Source organism: Neofelis nebulosa, chromosome 3 (assembly GCF_028018385.1).
Source record: "Neofelis nebulosa isolate mNeoNeb1 chromosome 3, mNeoNeb1.pri, whole genome shotgun sequence".
In the NCBI taxonomy this organism is placed as follows: domain Eukaryota; kingdom Metazoa; phylum Chordata; class Mammalia; order Carnivora; family Felidae; genus Neofelis; species Neofelis nebulosa.
The window spans coordinates 77,199,564-77,217,387 of record NC_080784.1 but is presented as its reverse complement, the minus strand read 5'-3'; the positions used below and the strand labels follow the sequence as shown (position 1 = coordinate 77,217,387).

At 38.9% G+C, this 17,824-nt stretch overlaps 1 protein-coding gene across 2 annotated transcripts in view; it reads left to right on the top strand.

Annotated features, from left to right (window-relative positions):
- Positions 1 to 17,824, top strand: part of FHIP1A (FHF complex subunit HOOK interacting protein 1A) — a 248,154-nt gene that overhangs the window by 164,541 nt on the left and 65,789 nt on the right. For both annotated transcript variants that reach the window (XM_058721167.1, XM_058721168.1), the window contains 3 exons: positions 3,997 to 4,623; positions 15,453 to 15,611; positions 17,638 to 17,724. In XM_058721167.1, coding sequence (XP_058577150.1) covers positions 3,997 to 4,623; positions 15,453 to 15,611; positions 17,638 to 17,724 — 873 coding nt within the window. The remainder of the gene's footprint in view (positions 1 to 3,996; positions 4,624 to 15,452; positions 15,612 to 17,637; positions 17,725 to 17,824) is intronic.

The window sequence follows — 17,824 nt, the reverse complement described above, 5'->3', positions numbered from 1 at the left end:
TTCATGGGTGTGTCTGCCAGGAAGGGAAAGGGAGGTGGCCTGGGTAGGGTCCTGACACCTAAGAAGAGAGGTTAAGGACATGTGTCAACACAGGCATAATTAACGCTTTGCTGAGCACTGTATATTCCATGACTCACAGGCCTTGGTGTAACACACCCTTTTCCAGGCAGTAAAACCACCCGGCCAGGGCTGGGAATGAGTAAGGGCTCTTAACATGTCTGCTCCATTACAGATGATCAACAAACCTTCAGTCTCCATGGGTTATCATAGCTCTGTTCTCGAGTTTCTCTGCCCATTAACCAGTGTAGAGGAGCTTATACTATAAAGAGGGTAAAGATGCTTCAGTATAAAAGTGGCTAAGTAGTTTGTCTTCTGTATAAAAAACTCAGTTCTCTTTTCTAAGCTTTTTCACAGCAAAAAAAGTAAGTCTGTTTGCAAAGGAATACAGTGGAATAAATAATATGTGACGGTTAATTTATGAGAAAAATGTGCTTCATGACTATGTAAATAGTTCTGCTATATATTACTTATATATATTTAGATGTGTAACATATACTTACTTACATGCATGCATATAGTATAAATACATATACACGTGTATAAATTTATATTGCTTAGGAATTTCTGAGAATTAGGAGATTTTCAATTATTAATTGCTTTTAACTCAGTGTTTTGGTTTTTATTTTTTTAAAGTTTAATTTTTGAGAAAGAATGAGCAGGGTTGAGGCAGAGAGAGAGGGGAACAGAGGATCTGAAGCAGGCTCTGTGCTGACAACAGAGAGCCTGATGTGGGGTTCAAACCCACAAACTGAGACCATGACCTTAGCCAAAGTCAGATGCTTAACTGACTGAGCCACCCAGGTGCTCCAGTGTTTTGGTTTTTTAAAAAAGAGATTAGTGCAAAATTACTTTGTCTACTTTTATTTTTATTTATATTATGAAATTAGATCAATTTATAGGGGAGAAGAAGTAATTAACCTTAAAATCCCATTTATATCTTTTCAGACTCACTTATGATCCTGTGTCTTTTGTCAATATATTTAGTTTTTAACTTAAATTATTTCATATATACATTTGCATGCAATGATATGTTTCACTTAGTGTTTATTTTTAATAATTTTATTGTATGGTGATGTAACATTTCGATTATAATTCTCTTATTGTTGACTGGGTCAATAATATTTTTATTTTTCATTATTGAAAATATCATTGGCGTGAACATTTCTTAACATATTATTTTTGGATTGTTTCCTTAGATTCTCCCCAAAGTGAGATTAACAAGTCAAAGGGCAGGGATAATTTTATAGCTTCTGATACAGATTGCCAAATTGTTTTCCAGAAAGATGGAGCTAATTTGCCCCACCACTAACAGTGTATAAAGCATAGGATCAATTTTAGACAGTTTAGACAGTCTGAGCACACATGAGAAGTGTAATTACATTTCTACCCTGAGGCCTACCTGTATAGATAGTTCTCATAAGTAAACTCAATATGTGGACTTTGAAATTATGGAACTGGGAGAAAGCGTGTTGCTGATTTACTCTTCAGAATGTGGAACCTTGAAGTTCGAGCTTTGGGGGCTCGAGAACATACGTGTTGAGGTGGAGGCCCCTTTTGGACAAGTGAGGTACTGTGGTCCTATGCTGGGAGATGTTGTCAAGGCCAGAGCAGAGGGAAAGGACAGCCAGATCCCAACATTTCTGCCAGTGAGGTAGTCAGTCCTCTGAGGAATTCTGGAGGACTTCTTAGAGGTTGGGGGAGGCTGGGGGATCTCTGGAGTCTGGCAGGGAGCGAAGGAGAGATGTCCGTCCAGTGGATGTGCTGGGGCTGAGTCATTAAGCCAGGTGCCACCTGGGTAGCTGCGAACCCAAGGCCTTTCTCATTGAAAATGTCAACTCAGGGGTGTTGCAGTGATTTTTTTTCTTTGTGACAACATTATTAATTTTATAATGAAAGTTGATAGAGATTCCAGATTCTGTAGAATTCTGTTCATTCTATGAGGATACACTTGCTTGGTCTATAAAGGCTCATTTGCCTTGTTTCTGACAGGAGAAAAACTTAGACCTTTCCTGGGGAAATACATTTTTCTCATTTCTCATGCATGCTGACATAGCATTGTACTTTTGCCAGCTTCCCCAGTGACTTGCAAAAATTCTATAACCTAAATATAGAGCGTGTAACAGCACGTTATAGAACTGGGCCAGGAGGGTACTGCAAAAGACAAACATAATCCCCATAGCATGCAGTTCAGAAAGGCAAAAAGGAACAAGTATAAATTCATCGCTAGGGTGTTGGGTTGTCTAAAAATTATTATTAGAATATGTATACATTTTAAGGGAAGTCAATTGAATGGATATTGTAGAAATTCCAAGTCATAAAGTTACATGGGAGTTGAGATAGGAAATTCTTTTAATTTCTAGGTCCTAAAGTAGAGGTAAGTACTGATGGGCAGAGAGAGGTAGGAAGCATTCAGTAGGCAGCAGTCGTAAGGGAGAAAAACACCAGGACATCGCATGACCTAATTGGGGATTTATTTATATTTTACCGTCAATAGATTTTTTTCTTTGTGGTGGTAAAACATATATAACAAAGATTGCCATCTTAGCCTTTTTAACTTTCTTATTTATTTATTTATAAATTTATTTTTGAGAGAGAGAAAGAGAGAGCACAAGTGGGAGAGGGTCAGAGACAGAGGGAGACACAGAATCATGAGCTGTCAGCACAGAGCCCAACGTGGGGCTCAGAGTCGTGAACCACAAGATCATGACCTGAGCTGAAGTTGGATGCTTAACTGACTGAGCCACACAGCTGCCCCTCATCTTAACCTTTTTAAAATGTGTAGTTCAATGGCCTTGGCTACCTTGACAATGTTGTGCAACTGTCTCCACTATTTCCAAAACTTTTTTTTATCACTTCAAACAGAAACTTGCTGCATTAGGGATTTACTTAGTAAATGGTCATCCCAGAACTTTTTCTGGTTTTAAAAAATGCAAAGTTAAGGGGCGCCTGGGTGGCTCAGTCGGTTAAGCGTCCGACTTCAGCTCAGGTCACGATCTCACGGTTCGTGAGTTCGAGCCCCGTGTCGGGCTCTGGGCTGATGGCTCAGAGCCTGGAGCCTGCTTCCGATTCTGTGTCTCCCTCTCTCTCTGCCCCTCCCCCGTTCATGCTCTGTCTCTCTCTGTCTCAAAAATAAATAAACGTTAAAAAAAAAATTTAAAAAAAATGCAAAGTTCAAACCTTCATTTTTTTAGTTTCATCATATACCATATGCTAGGGGTGATTGTGCTAGGTATGTATCCCTTGTTCATCAGTTTCCTTTCATCCTTACTAACCTTGCATGCTTGGTGGGAGAATGTGTCCATCCAAGTAGAGGAGGGAGGGATGTTCAGTCGAGGGCGTGCGAAGGAGCCATGTTTTCCTGTTGGAACCTCCAAATCTATTTGTAGAACATGGGTAGTCTTACTTATTTAATGTATTTTAAAATTAAAAAGTGATATTTTTGACAGTGCAGAAAAAAAGTGAAAATTTATTATCACTTTGAACACAAAAGTTATTATTATTTTTCCATATATATTTTTCGATCTTTTTTCATGTATGTTTTTGACATAGTTGATAATGATGTATCTGACTATATATAAAGACTTCATTTTTCATCTAATATATCACTTACAATTTTTCATTTTGCTCAGTAGTATTCACAATAGGCTCATGAACACAAGTAGCTTAATTTTTTAAACTATACTACTTTCTCTGACGTTTAGGTTGCCCAAATTTGTAACGATTTTAAATGAACATCTTCAAATGTCTGCTTTCTATAGTTTAACCACTTCATTTTATTCTTGTGAGAGAGAGAGAGACAAACACAGTGTTCATATTTATCTTGTTTTGGGCCATGGCTCCTTCATTTTCCATGAAAGATAAGGCCCAGTCAGGGGTGGTGTGTATTGTAATTATGGTAAACATGAGATGGATGACAAATGTTTGCATTGGTTACAGGTTGTGAAGATCTTAGAGAAGCACGACCCCTTGAAGAACACCCAGGCAAAATATGGATCCATCCCTCCAGATGAGGCCAGTGCTGTGCAGAATTATGTAGAACACATGCTCTTCTTGCTAATTGAAGAGCAAGCCAAGGATGCTGCGATGGGGCCGATTCTGGAATTTGTGGTCTCCGAGAACATCATGGAGAAACTCTTCCTTTGGAGCTTGCGGAGGGAATTTACTGATGAGACTAAAATCGAGCAGCTAAAGATGTACGAGATGTTGGTCACTCAGTCGCACCAGCCTCTGTTGCACCACAAGCCCATCCTGAAGCCCCTGATGATGTTGCTGAGCTCTTGTTCGGGAACAAGCACCCCTGCCGTGGAGGGGAAGCTGGTTGTCCTCCTCAATCAGCTTTGTTCGATCCTTGCCAAAGATCCATCTATTCTGGAACTCTTCTTCCACACTAGTGAGGACCAAGGGGCAGCCAACTTCCTCATCTTCTCCCTTCTGATTCCCTTCATTCACCGAGAGGGGACAGTGGGTCAGCAGGCCCGGGATGCTTTGCTTTTCATCATGTCTCTGTCTGCTGAGAACAGCATGGTGGCCAATCACATTGTGGAGAACACCTACTTTTGTCCAGTAAGTCCCTCTCGTTGGCATGCTTTCCACCCACTCTGCTTTTCCTCTCTCATGCTCATGGTAAATACTTTTTTTTATACCTTTCTTTTCAGCAAGTTGTACTTGGCACCTTCTACGGAAAGATGTTTGGAGGAAATCTTTTGGAGGGAGCAATCTAAGTTGAAAAGCTATTTGGCTGAGCACTGTCAGCTCTAAATAAGCCAACAGAGGAAACTCTATGTGTTACCATTTCATGTTTCATTTCTGTTGGGTTAGGAACTATTTTAGTTTTTTACTATGAACATATCCTGAGTGATTGGTAGAACGTGCACTTTCTATATTCTTAGCTTTTCAAGTTGATCTTGCACTGTAGAATCATGGCACGCTGTGAGACTGCTCAGCTGGTTTCACAGATCAGTTTATTTCTCAGCAAGATAGTGACCAGATGATTATAGACACAAAGCACTGATTTTATTTATAAAAATAAATACGTATTTACAGTTTGAGGTAGCAAGAAATACTTCACTCTGTATAGCTTTGTGATCATCGACATGGTGACAAAGAAAGTGTGAGGTCCTTTGCAGGTGTTGGTGTAGCATAGATCCAATCGTGGTCACAGTTCCAGAAAATAATGGGAGCTGTCTGAGGCTCTTAAGATACCTTAGGGCTCTGATTAGTTTTTGGTGTTAGTGTTGTCTTTGGAAGGGGCATTTGAATGGCAGATTTATATCATCTGATTTGTCGGGGATGTTGGGCAACAGCTAATTTTATTTTCCCAACTCAGTAAACACTCCCAGTCTATTTCCATTGTCTGTTCTTTTTAAAAATTTTGTATTTTATTTTTTGAGAGAGGGACAGAGAGCGCACACATGCATAAGTGGGGGAGGGGCAGAGGGAGAGAATCCTAAGCAGACTCCACCCTCAGTGTGGGGTGGGGCACAGGACTTGATCCCATGACCAAGAGATCATGACCTGAGGGGACGCTTAACTGACTGAGCCACCCAGGTGCTCCAATTGGTTGTTCTTCTTACAGTCACCTCATTATATTTCTTTATAAACTGTACTGTCTTAAGTATGCCTGATTCTGCTGGAATAGTAAGACCATTAATGAGTTTTATTGAAATAGGCCAGGCAAGTTGCCATAAGTAGATTAGATTCATTATTAACGAACACTATATGAGTAGTTCTTGACTGGGGGGAGGGCAGTTAGGAATGTCTGTGGGGTGTCCTTTGTTGTCATAGGGACATGAGGTGGCTGTGGAGGGAGGTCAACTGGCATTTAGTGTTCAGAGGCCAAGGATGCTTAATGTCTGGTAGTTTGTGGAACAGTCTTGCACAGTAAAGAACCGACTTGCCCAAAATGCTAATAGCAACCCTAGTGAATAATATACTGTATTTTGCTTTGAGGTTCAAAAGCAATAATCTTTTTCATGCTACTAAATTCTTATTTTTACTAATAAACCAGGATCACCTAGTATGTGGTGAATATTTTGGGGCAAACAAATGGATAAAAATTTTGAAAATTAGAACTACAGTTCAGAAATTCAGGGTACCATGTGTCTCTTCTGGGTTCTGACCAGTAGAATTAGAAATTGTAGAAAGAGTGATAGTCAGATGGGAAGTAAGGAGCTGATTCCCTTCCATCTGTGCCAACATATTAAATCTCCCTTCCTTACTGCCTTCAACGGTGCGGTTTCTTGTAAACTCTTTTTAAAGAATATATTATCATCGGCAAAAATGGAACTTCTTACCTGAATCTAAGCACCTTTGAAATACATTGCTGTATTACTTTTTTATTTCTTCTGGTGGCTTTAAGCAACACAAATTCATTATCTTACGGTAGTATTGGCTTACTGTAGGTTCGAAGTCCAGCAGGTGTCACTGGGCTAAAATGGAGATCTTGGCAGGGCTGTGCTCCTTTCTGGAGGCTCTCGTGGTGAGTGCACTTCCCTGCCCTATCCTGCCTCTAGAAGCCTCCCACATTCCTTGGCCTGTGTCCCCTTCCTCCACTTGTGCAGTCAGCAGTATTGTATCTCTCTGAACACCATTTTGTAGTCACTCCTCCCTCTTCTACTTTGAAGGAGCCTTGCAATTTACTTTGGGTTTACCTGGATTATCCAGGATGACCTTATTTAACCATCAGCTGATGAGCAACGTTAATTCCCCTTTGCCATGTAACCTATTACATTCACAGGTTCAGGGATTAGAAGCGGACAGTGTGGGTGTGTGGGTGTGGGTGGGCATTAGTGCCTATCACATTTGCTCTATCCAGTTCAGAGAGCTCTTGAAGAAATTTGAGCAATAACACGGTAGAATCAGAATTCTTTTAGGAGTTTAAACTGGGTAAGATAGGTGAGTTTGCTCAAGATGGGGAGATGCTGAGGAGGTCGGGAGATACATTAGGGTCTAGAAACAAGAACGATAGGGATGAGAATGGCAAGGAAGGGCTGGATATGAGCAATGCTGTGGAGGCAGAAGCTTACTAAAAATAGTTTTGTGAGGGACCTATCCAGAGGTTTGGGTTTGGGCTTGGGCTTATTTGAATTGTTTTGGGTAGTTCTGTTAAAGAAGGAGCACAGCCATTGAAACAAATCATCAAAATATTCAGGTGGTTCTCCAGATCAGTATGCAAAAGGCAATTAAGAAAAGATATTATCTGCAAAAGCAAACAATTCTAAGGTATCTTGAATAAATCTAACAAATCTGTGAAAAGGGTTTTACAGAGAAAATTATAAAACTTTTTTAATCAGTATAAAAGAAGACCTAAATAAATGGAAAACTGTTTAGTTTGTAGATACCGTGTAGATGACACTTTCCTGAAAATCAGTCCATAAAGTTAATGCCACTTATGATTTACAACCTTTTATTATAAAAAAGGTAAAATACAGAAAACTTGGAGGAATACCGAAATGATCACCAAATACACACGACTTACATTCAAAATTGTTAATATTTATGTTTATCATCTATGTTTTTTGTTTCTGCTGTACCATTTGAAATGAAGATAGAGACATTTGGAATTAAGTTACAGACATTAAATACTTTAGTATGAATCTCCTATAAATAAGGACACTCTCCTGCATAACCACAATGCCTTTATTATACCTAAGAAAATTATACAATAATTCCGTAATAGGATCTAATATCCAATTTCTCAGTTATGCCTTGAATGATTTTTGTAGGTTTTTTTTTTTTCAAACTGGAGTCTGATACAAGGTACATCTCTGATTGTCATATCTTTTTTTTTTTTTTTAATGTTTTTATTTATTTTTGAGACAGAGAGAGACAGAGCATGAGCAGGGGACGGGAAGAGAGAGAGGGAGACACAGAATCGGAAGCAGGCTCCAGGCTCTGAGCTGTCAGCACAGAGCCCGACGTGGGGCTCGAACTCACAGACCGTGAGATCATGACCTGAGCCGAAGTCGGACGCTCAACCGACTGAGCCACCCAGGCACCCCTGTCATATCTCTTTAAGTCACTATTAATCTATAACAACCTGCCACTTTTTTCCTTAATGACAGTGACTTTTTAAGAGAAGCCATTGTTTTGTTGAATGTCCTACATACTCTGGGTTTGTTTCTTATGTAGTTTAACTTGTCCCTATCACCTGTATGTCCCGCAAATTGGAAGTTAGGTCTAAGTGCTTGATTAAATTCAGGGTAAGTTTGTAAGAATACTTTACAGGTGATGTGATACACGTCTTACTGCATTATATCAAGAAGCATGTGTTGGGTCGTCTCACTTTTGTGATGCTACACTTGCTTACTTATTGGTTAAAGTGGTGATCACTTTATCTCTCCAGGTAAAAGTAACATTGCCCCCTTGCAAATGTAAGGTGTAATTTATGAAGTGTTAATGTGACTTAAATCAAAATCCCAATAGGATTCTTCATGGAACATGACAAATCACTGCTAAAAGTCCTATAAATGTGTGTAAAAGACCAGGTATAACAGATGATTATGAATAATGGTAACAGTAATGTATTTGTTGAGAACTTACTGTATGGCCGATACTGTTCTTCATGCTTTACATGTATTAAATCATCTAGTCCTCACAACTGTAAGTACTAGTATTATACCCTTTTTTATAGATGAAGAAATTGAGGCACAGTGACAGTAAGTAAATTTGTAAAAGGCCTCATGGCTAGTAAGAGATGAAGTCGGGATCTGAACTCGGGCAACCTGACTCAAGGACCCTTGTGCTTAAGCAGCACTTTGTTTATTATGTGAAGACTTCCTATAATGCATGAACCATAAGGAAGCGACTAGAATTAAGAACAAAAACACAGATTTGAAGATATTTGTAATACACATAACTGTATATGTGATTGGAACCCCAAATACACAAAAATATATGTAATGCTACAAATTAATAAGAAAACAATGAAACAGCCCATTAGAAAAAAGGGCAAAGGAGGCCTGCATGGCTCAGTTGGTTAAGTGTCTAACTCTTGATCTCAGCTCAGGTCTTGATCTGAGGGCTTTGAGTTCAAGCCTCCCATCGGGCTCCACACCCAGTGTGGAGCAAAGGATATGAATAGACAGTTCCCAGAAGACACCCAAGGCCAATAAACATATGAAAATATTCTCATCCTCAGTAGCATCAGGGAAAATGCAGATTGAACCCACAGTGAGACACCAGATAATGCTCATCAAGTTGGCTAACTGTTGGACATCTGTTAACACCAAGTGCTGTCAAGGGTGAGAAAAAACAAGAAGTCTTGAGAATATAAATTGGTACAATAATGCAGGAAAGCTGTATGGCAATATTTAATAAAATGGAATATTTGCATACTATGTAATCTTGTCTTCACTTCTAGATATCTGCCCCAGGGAAATCTGGCACATGTTTACAAGGGTACACACACAAAGATACTCAATAGAATAGTGATTTGAGGAAGAGCAAAACAAATGCAGTAAGGGAAAGATAAATGAATGGTTTATTTTTTTTCAATGGAATACTACTCAGGATTCAAAATGAATGAATCACATGTATTAGCATGTAACTAGATCCACATGTGTGAACACCAGTAATCTAAAAACATGTTGAGTAGAAAAAGTAGAAAGAGGTTTCATATAGCATGTTAGTATTTACATAAAATTTACATAAGGTTTTAACTCACAAAACTTTAGTATAGACTGTTTTTTGGACACATATGTATACAGCGAAAGTACAAGACCAAGCACAGGAATAATATGTACTGAGTTCAAAATTGTGGTTATTTCTGGGGATGAAGGAAGGAGAAATGATGGTTATACGATTGGAGTAGGCTTTAGCTCTATTTGTAATGTGGTTGTTTTTTTTGTTTTTTGGGTTTTTTTTTTTTTGAAAAAATAAAGAGCACTCTGAATAAATTATGGCAAAATATTAAAATATGTTAAGTCTTGGAGGTGTTTTTAGGTTTTATGTTTGTAATATTTTATACTTCAAAATGTAAACATATCACTAGAATGGAGCAGTTTTTAATGTTTAGATACCCACTTATTATGTGTTATAAGCAGAATTCACTGAGTAATTGTTGCTTTTATAAAAACGTGTTTTAAAACACTGTACAGTTCATTAAAATCGGAGGGACAACAACAGCTCCAGCTGACCTTATTTGCTAGAGTGGAACACAGAGGTCCGTTGTGCCAAGTTGCCCCTCAGGATAGATCCCATAATCTCATTTGTACCCAGTTTTCTATAATTACATCTGACAACATAATTAAAAAAAAAAAAGAACTCTTTATGTTGATGATAAAAGCGTACTCTGTTAGCCATCCAGCTAAGGACCACAATTGACAAAAAGCTTTCTGTAATTAGTATGATTGTCAAAGTGTGTTAGCATCAGGCTTTGGGAAGAGTAATGACTCTTTCAGGAAACTGGACCACATTTTGGAAACTTTTGTGTTGTAGTTTTTAGGAAGAGCTCGTTCCGCTGCCTCCACTGGCAAGACGTGCTCTCCCAGAAAAGGAGGAGAATTAGAAAACTCTAGGGTACAGTTTAGTACCGACAAATGATGGATGGGCAACTATATATGACCCTATCACTTTTGATTTTTTGTAACCAAATATTGATGGTTATGTCTTCGTCACTTGTTACATATTGGCCAAAGTAGAAAGCTGCATATATGTAAATCAGGAAATGCAAATTGAAGTAAGCAACCTGTAGGTACACAGCCACTGATAGAAAGTTATTTATCTCCTATCCAAAATTTATGAGCTTTTTTATTTTGGCAAGTTGTATCAAATGGTCCCCACCAGCTGTTTTGCTGCTAGCTTCAGACTAAAGTCATCTTCTAGAAATCTTTTTCTTTTGCTAAAATTAACCAGGTACCATTAGTGTTTAAAGTTAATGATGGACCTTCCTTGAATTGTTCCACCCTCTGTGCATGTCCTCTTTCTTTACCTCCACTGGAAACACTGCTGTGTGTAAGCCACGATGCCCATCTCTGTACATGCGTATTGTCTTTAATTCTTTCACCAGTTCACTGAAGAAGCTGAACCTTAGAAACCTCTGTAAATGGCAAAGTCAGGTTTGAAACCGTGTTAGTCTGATACTAAAATCCACAGTTGCAACAGGTCCCATACTGTTCTGCTGTCAGGGAAGTGGTTTGCTTTTTATTTTATTTTGTTTTTAAAGTTTTTGAGAGAAAGAGAGTATGTGTGAGAGAGCCCTGACATGGGGCTCAAACTCACGAACTGCGAGATCATGACCTGATCGCTTAACCAACTGAGCTACCCAGGCACCCTGTTGTTTTAAACTGTTGTTATCCTTACGATTTTATATGGTGATTAGCTTTCTTTTAAGGAGACTCTTGAGAGAAGATAAATTAGAAATACTGAGTTAACACTTAATGGGCTGGGAATAAATACTATGTTTTACAATTACTTTTTTTTTGTTTGTTTTGTAGAGAGGATCATAAAAGGCTCAAATAATAGATGGGCATTTTATGTTTAGCTGTTGAATGTCTATATTTTTTTAAATTTTTACGTTAAGAATGAAATATAAAAGTGAATAGATTATGTCATTAAACTACTGGGAAAATGATCTACAAAACCTATTGTTGCCTCTCCTTTTCCCTTCTACTGTTCCTACAGCACCCCCTAAGTCCCTCTGTAGAGCATTCGTGTTTCTTGCATTTGTTAGTTTGTTGGCTGTCTTCTTCGGCTCACCCGGTCTGACTTGCTCATTCTAGTCCACACTGGAGGTGTGGATGATCTGTCCAGTCAGGTATGTTGAGTATCAGATGCTAGAAGCACTCGCTATGAATAACACATCCAACTCCACAACAGACTACAGGCCTGGAGATTGAGAATCCAAGGTCTTCATACAGAGACACCAGCTGATGCCATGGGAGAGAGTGGGAGTTGGGCGGTGTGGAGGAGCAGGGGGGCGCATCTGGGAGAGAAGCCCACAGTGGAGTGTGAAGGGCCCTGAGAAAAACAGGTGAACCATTTCAACATGGGAGTCGTCAAGAGTATATGTATTTCTCTGTTTTGTTTATAATGACCTTTATTGATGCATTCATTCACTCACTCAAGTGAACACCTTCAAGCCAGATAATATGTTAAAGTACTGGAAACAAACAGTAAACGAGATTGTGCATTTATCTCTTTTTCAAAATCAGGGCATTTGTTGTCCCAAAGAAGAATGTCCCCTATTTAAAGTATTTAACTCCTTGTCAACATACCCAAACAAATCATTTTAATTCCAGTTTTGAATGTGACCCGAGTGAGTTACCTGTTACAAATTTGGAACCTCTGGCAAGGGAGAACAGAGACGGAGAATTCTCCTTGAAGGGAAATCTAATCTTGATGTCACATTTTAAAAATCAATTACATTTGCTAACTCATGCTAAATTAACCGCAGTACAAAGGCTTTAATTCTGCATACTCCCGATTCCTTAACCACTTTGAGGCTTTGAAGATGAATTCATAGACAGGCCTAATTTGTCTGACTAAAAAGCTGGGAATAACTATTCAGTATATCAATATAATTACAGCAACATTAATTTTCAAATTACATACATCACTGACAGTAATTAAAAATAACACATACCTAATATTTTACTTAAGAAAAAAAAATTTTAAGTTTATTTATTTATTTTGAGAGAGTGACAGAGAGCGAGTGGGGGAGGGGCAAGGGTGGGGAGGAAAAAGAGAGGGAGAGAGAGAGAATCCCAAGCAGGCTCCACTCTGTTAGCACAGAGCCTGACATGGGGCTCGAACTCACGAACTGCGAGTTCTTGACCTGAGCTGAAACCAAGAGTCAGATGCTAACCGACTGAGCCACCCAGGTGCCCTAGTATTCACTTTCAAAAAGAGTATTCTGAGAAGGGCATGGTTCAGATGCAAACAGAAGCCTGCCTGTGCAGAAGGACAGTGCCACGTGACAGCTGGACACAGAGGCCTACTGTGTTCTGACCTACAGAAAGTGGAGCCAGAGGATGCCTGTGCTGTCTTCTTCAGAGTGGCAGAGAAACATGGATGAAAATGTTCTGCAGAATAATGAGTATTGCATAGTCTTAAGAACAAGACTCCAAACCTTCATTGCTAAATATTTATGTCTTCCTTTCCAAGACTTTGCTCAGAGTTCAGATTCATTCATGCAACCTACACATATTTCTAGAACACCGACTGTCGGCCAGGCACTATGGAAGGCTGGTGCTGGGGAAAGAGGAGTGAATAAGTCAGACCAGATGAACTGGAGAAAATAGCCAATCATCTAATAAAGACGACCAGAAAGATGACTGTTCCACAGAGAGATGGGAGAGTGCTGTGGGAACAGGACAAGAGAAAAGGAGAGACAGCAATGAGTTGGCAGATAATTTTTCCAAGTTCAGCCTACCTGTTTCCATACTTTCTTCTGACTTTCTGTTTCTGATGCCAAGCCCTGGATTATTTTGTCGTATCTCATCTGTCTGAACCTGCCTTCCCTCCTCTCTCTGGTCTTGATGGCTTGAGGTACCGTCTACAAATGGATGACTCCAGATCTCCACGTCTGGTCCAGATCCCACTCCTGAGCATCAGACGCACACATCTGTCTACTAGGCTCCCCATTGGGGTGTCCCTCAAGCTCTTTTCCCTGGCCTCCAAAACCCTATAGGATCTGAACCTGCCTGGTTCTTTCTACCTCTACCTTTACATTCCAGTAATGCTGTATTTCTCTTAGTTCCTGGAAGATGCCATCTTTTCTTACCCCTATGAGCTTTCGTACATCCGCTGCTTGAAATAGTCTTCCTTCCAAGGCTCTTTTTTGGCGTAACTCCTATTTATTCCTCAGCAGCTTGGATATCAGTTCTGTTGAGAACATTTCATGCTCTCAGCCCCCCAAGTCTAGAGTAAGAGCCTTTTGTATATCCAGAGCACTATATTTTTTCTCTTACATATTTTGAGTATTTATTGCACTATTGTAATTGGCCTGTTCATCTCTTATTAGACGGTCAGATCAATGAATACTTCACTCTTTCTTTTCTGGGGCTAACTCAGGATTGAACGTTTCCTTGAGTGTTCAATCTGATTTGAATTCCTTGTAATTTTAGCATTTACCCTGGAGCAGTGCCTTCTATAGATGACCTCGTTGCACCCATTCTGGGCCACTCCTGCCTGTTCTTTGCATGGCTGCCAGATTGGGGATCTCTAAGGTGCTGTTTAGCTGGCATCAGTTCCCAATTGGGAGGCCTCTAGTACTGTGAAATTAATAGTTTTCCTTGGTCTTATACTCTGCAAGATAAAATCAATAGGTACCCACTGTAAATGTGTTTCTTTCCTACACTTCTATCTCTATTAAAGGCATCACCAGGGTGCCTGGGTGGCCCAGTCGGTTAAGCATCTGATTCTTGATTTCAGCTCAGGTCATGATCTCATAGTGTGAGAATGAGCCTTGCTTTGGGCTCCCCGATGGGCATGGAGCCTGCTTAAGTCTCTCTGTCTCTCTGTCTCTCTCTCTCTCTCTCTGCCCCTCCCCTGCTCACATTCTCTCTTTGAAAAAAAAAAAAAAAAAAAAAAAGAGGATCGCTATTTTCTTAAAGACCTAGCTGGATAACCTGACAAATTTGAGTTCTCATTCACCCTCACTGACTAAGCCCAAATGCTGAAAGTTTCTTGTTAGCACTGAGAGAGGATGTAAATAAACCCTGTGACCTTTGGATTACTACTGGGTTGATAGAGGCCTACCTAGTGCACTCTCACAGCCACCTGACACATGATACTCAGCTCTATTTCCTCCTCTCTTCTCTTATTGCTGATGCTTCAGCTTAGACTCACCTTAGCTGATCATCATCACATCTCACTGGCCCATGACCTCCACTTCTTGCTATAATTTGTGGAGATCAGATTAAGGTGCTTTCTAAACTGTAAACATGTGCGTATTGGTCATGACCTTTAATACGTCTGCACGAATCTTTCTCATAAGGCTACTCATGGTTCTAACCTGTGCGATCTTCTGTCCTGGATTGCCTTAGTCTTTCTCTGGATTTGAACTCAGTGTGTTGTACTGTAATGCATTGTATATGGATCCGCCTCTCTCCCAAACACCTCACGGGCAGACTCATGTTTTCTTCATCTCCGCATGTGTCTCCCTCCACTCCCTGTACCCCCAGCTTAGCGTATGCCTGGCACATGAGAGATAAGCAGCCTGTATTAACCGTGCATGTGTCAGCCAAATCCCTCTGGTGCTGCTGTGTCCTCGGCTGGAGTTGAACCCTTCACCTGTTGAGTCCTTCCTAGCTAGCTGATATTTTTGAATATTTGAATAGCCTCGGTGCTTAGAGTGTTGTCTATGGACAAGTGGCATTGGCATCACCAGGCAGCTATGAGTTACAAGCTAAGAACTTTGGAAAAGAGCTTATTTTTATGTCTGAACACAGGTACTTGCAACCGGGCTCAGTGGTCTCTACTCCTCCCTGCCTACAAAGCTTGAAGAGAAAGGTGAGGAATGGCACTGCCTTCTGAAGGACGACTGGCTCCTACTCCCTGCACTCGTTCAGTTCATGAACTCCCTGGAGTTTTGTAATGCCGTCATACAGGTGGGTACTGGAGCACAGTAGAGGAGCCCTTTGTGCTGGTGCATTCAGGATACAAGCACTGCGGAAGATAGTTCATCAGCATTCCTTTTTAAAATTTTAATGTTTATGGAATATTGCTGCTTTATTTTAAGCATACTGAATGTCCTTGAATGAACAAAAATGTTAGTTTATAGGTTTGGGGGAAGTTTTAATTGAGAAGAAAATAAGTAGGTTTTCTTTATCTTCCTTATAAAAAGTGTTAATTCTGTTTTGATTATCCACTTAACCATCAACAATAAGTTCAATGCTTCACTCATTAAATAGATATTTTTAGGCTTCTAAGTACACCAAATTATACTACTCTTACTTCAAGGTCTTCTTGGGAGTATACAAAGGAAAACACTTTATTTTGCTTAATGGTGCATGCTACATAAAGAATATTGTTATCCCAATTGAATTTAGAAGAAGTTAAGCATCTTCTTAGCAACACAAATTAAATCTATGCTTTGAAATTGGTCTGCTTTGGGGAAGAAACAACCACTGAACTCTAGTATATTTGGCTCCTTGATTAGATTTTTACCTTCAGATTTCTTGTTACTGCTTTCAATAAAAATCAGATTTTATATATATTTAAGGATGTAGTGGTTTTTCATAAAAAATGTTTTCTTTCTATACAATACAAATATTACCTTCATATTGGATTTATTAAGAAATCAAGTTTTCCTTATGTTGATTATAAGGTGAAAAATGTTAGTTATAATCTGTTTATCTACCAAATAAAGAAATAGCTTCTGGAAGAAAATGAAAGTAAATTACTTTAGTTCCTATCTCATTTTTATTGCTAAGTCAAAGGAAGTTTTATTTATATATAAGATAAATGGATTACATCTTCAGGGTTTTTTTTTTTCCCCTTTAATATTACAGTCTATCAACATTTCTTGCAGAAGTGTGTGGAAATAAAAAAGATGAAACTATTAGTTCCTTCCCAAATGTACACACAGAGAGAGATTATCAGTAATTTAAAGATCTAGCTTTACTTCCCTAGAAATTGCTTTTCACTTTATTGTTTGATTTTATTATTATTATTATTATTATTATTTTTTAAGAAAGAGAAGTAAAAGCTAACAGGCATGGTTAAAGACAGAGAACTGATATATTTCATGCTATATTTTGAAATTGAGGCCATATAGTTTTAAGATCTTTTTGTTTGGAGGTATTACTGAAAAGATTACTCATAAAAGATATTAGTAAAGTGTTATCCATGCTAAATATATTTTAAAAATCAAACATAGGAAGAGTTGTACCTCTGGTAATGTTTTCAACTTTTGAACACTATCTTATTTTTTATGAAAAGATTTTCTACATGCCTTCCCCTCAGTATAAATGTCAGAAAATTCATCATTAACATGAATTCTTTCTGCTAGAAAAATAAATGTATTGAATTGTCCACTCTAGTAGTTATACTCTTTTTTTTTAATTAGTCAGAAGTTGAGATGGGACATAGGTGAAGTTATGGGGCAAAAATATACTTTACAGTTTGTTAATTTTAATTTATGTGTCCTTATACATATTCAATCCACTATCTGTTTTCAAGTAGAAACTTGAAATTATCAATTATTTCAGAAGTTTATTTATTTTGAGAGAGAGAGTGTGAATGGGGTGAGGGGCCAGAGAGAGAGGGAGAGAGAATCCCAAGCAGGCTCTGTGCTGTCAGTGCAGAGCCCAACATAGGACTCGATCCCATGAACCTTGAAATCATGATCTGAGCCAAAAATCAAGAGTCAGATGCTTAAGTGACTGAGCCACACAGGCACCCCTAAAGTTACCAATTTTAAAATTTGAAAGTCCAAGCTGTTTATACTGGAATAAACCATCTGAAAAAAATTACATAGTGGTTTGAAGTCTGAATTACTTTTTAATCATGGAATAAATGGCCAAAATATGAATTTCCTTTTTTAATGTAGGATGTTCACAGAAATGTGTGATTTTAAGAAGACCTAAAGATTAAACTCTTTGTCTTTTTCATGACTACCTGTTTCTCTCTTAGGTGGCTCACCCCTTGATTCGCAATCAGCTTGTTAATTATATTTACAATGGGTTCTTGGTACCAGTCTTGGCTCCTGCGCTCCATAAGGTCAGTGACTGGCTAATGTAATCTTGTCTGTTTATGGTACAACTGGTGGAAATTGAGGAAGGTGAACAGTGTAATTGACTTGATAATGACCTTAGCTTCA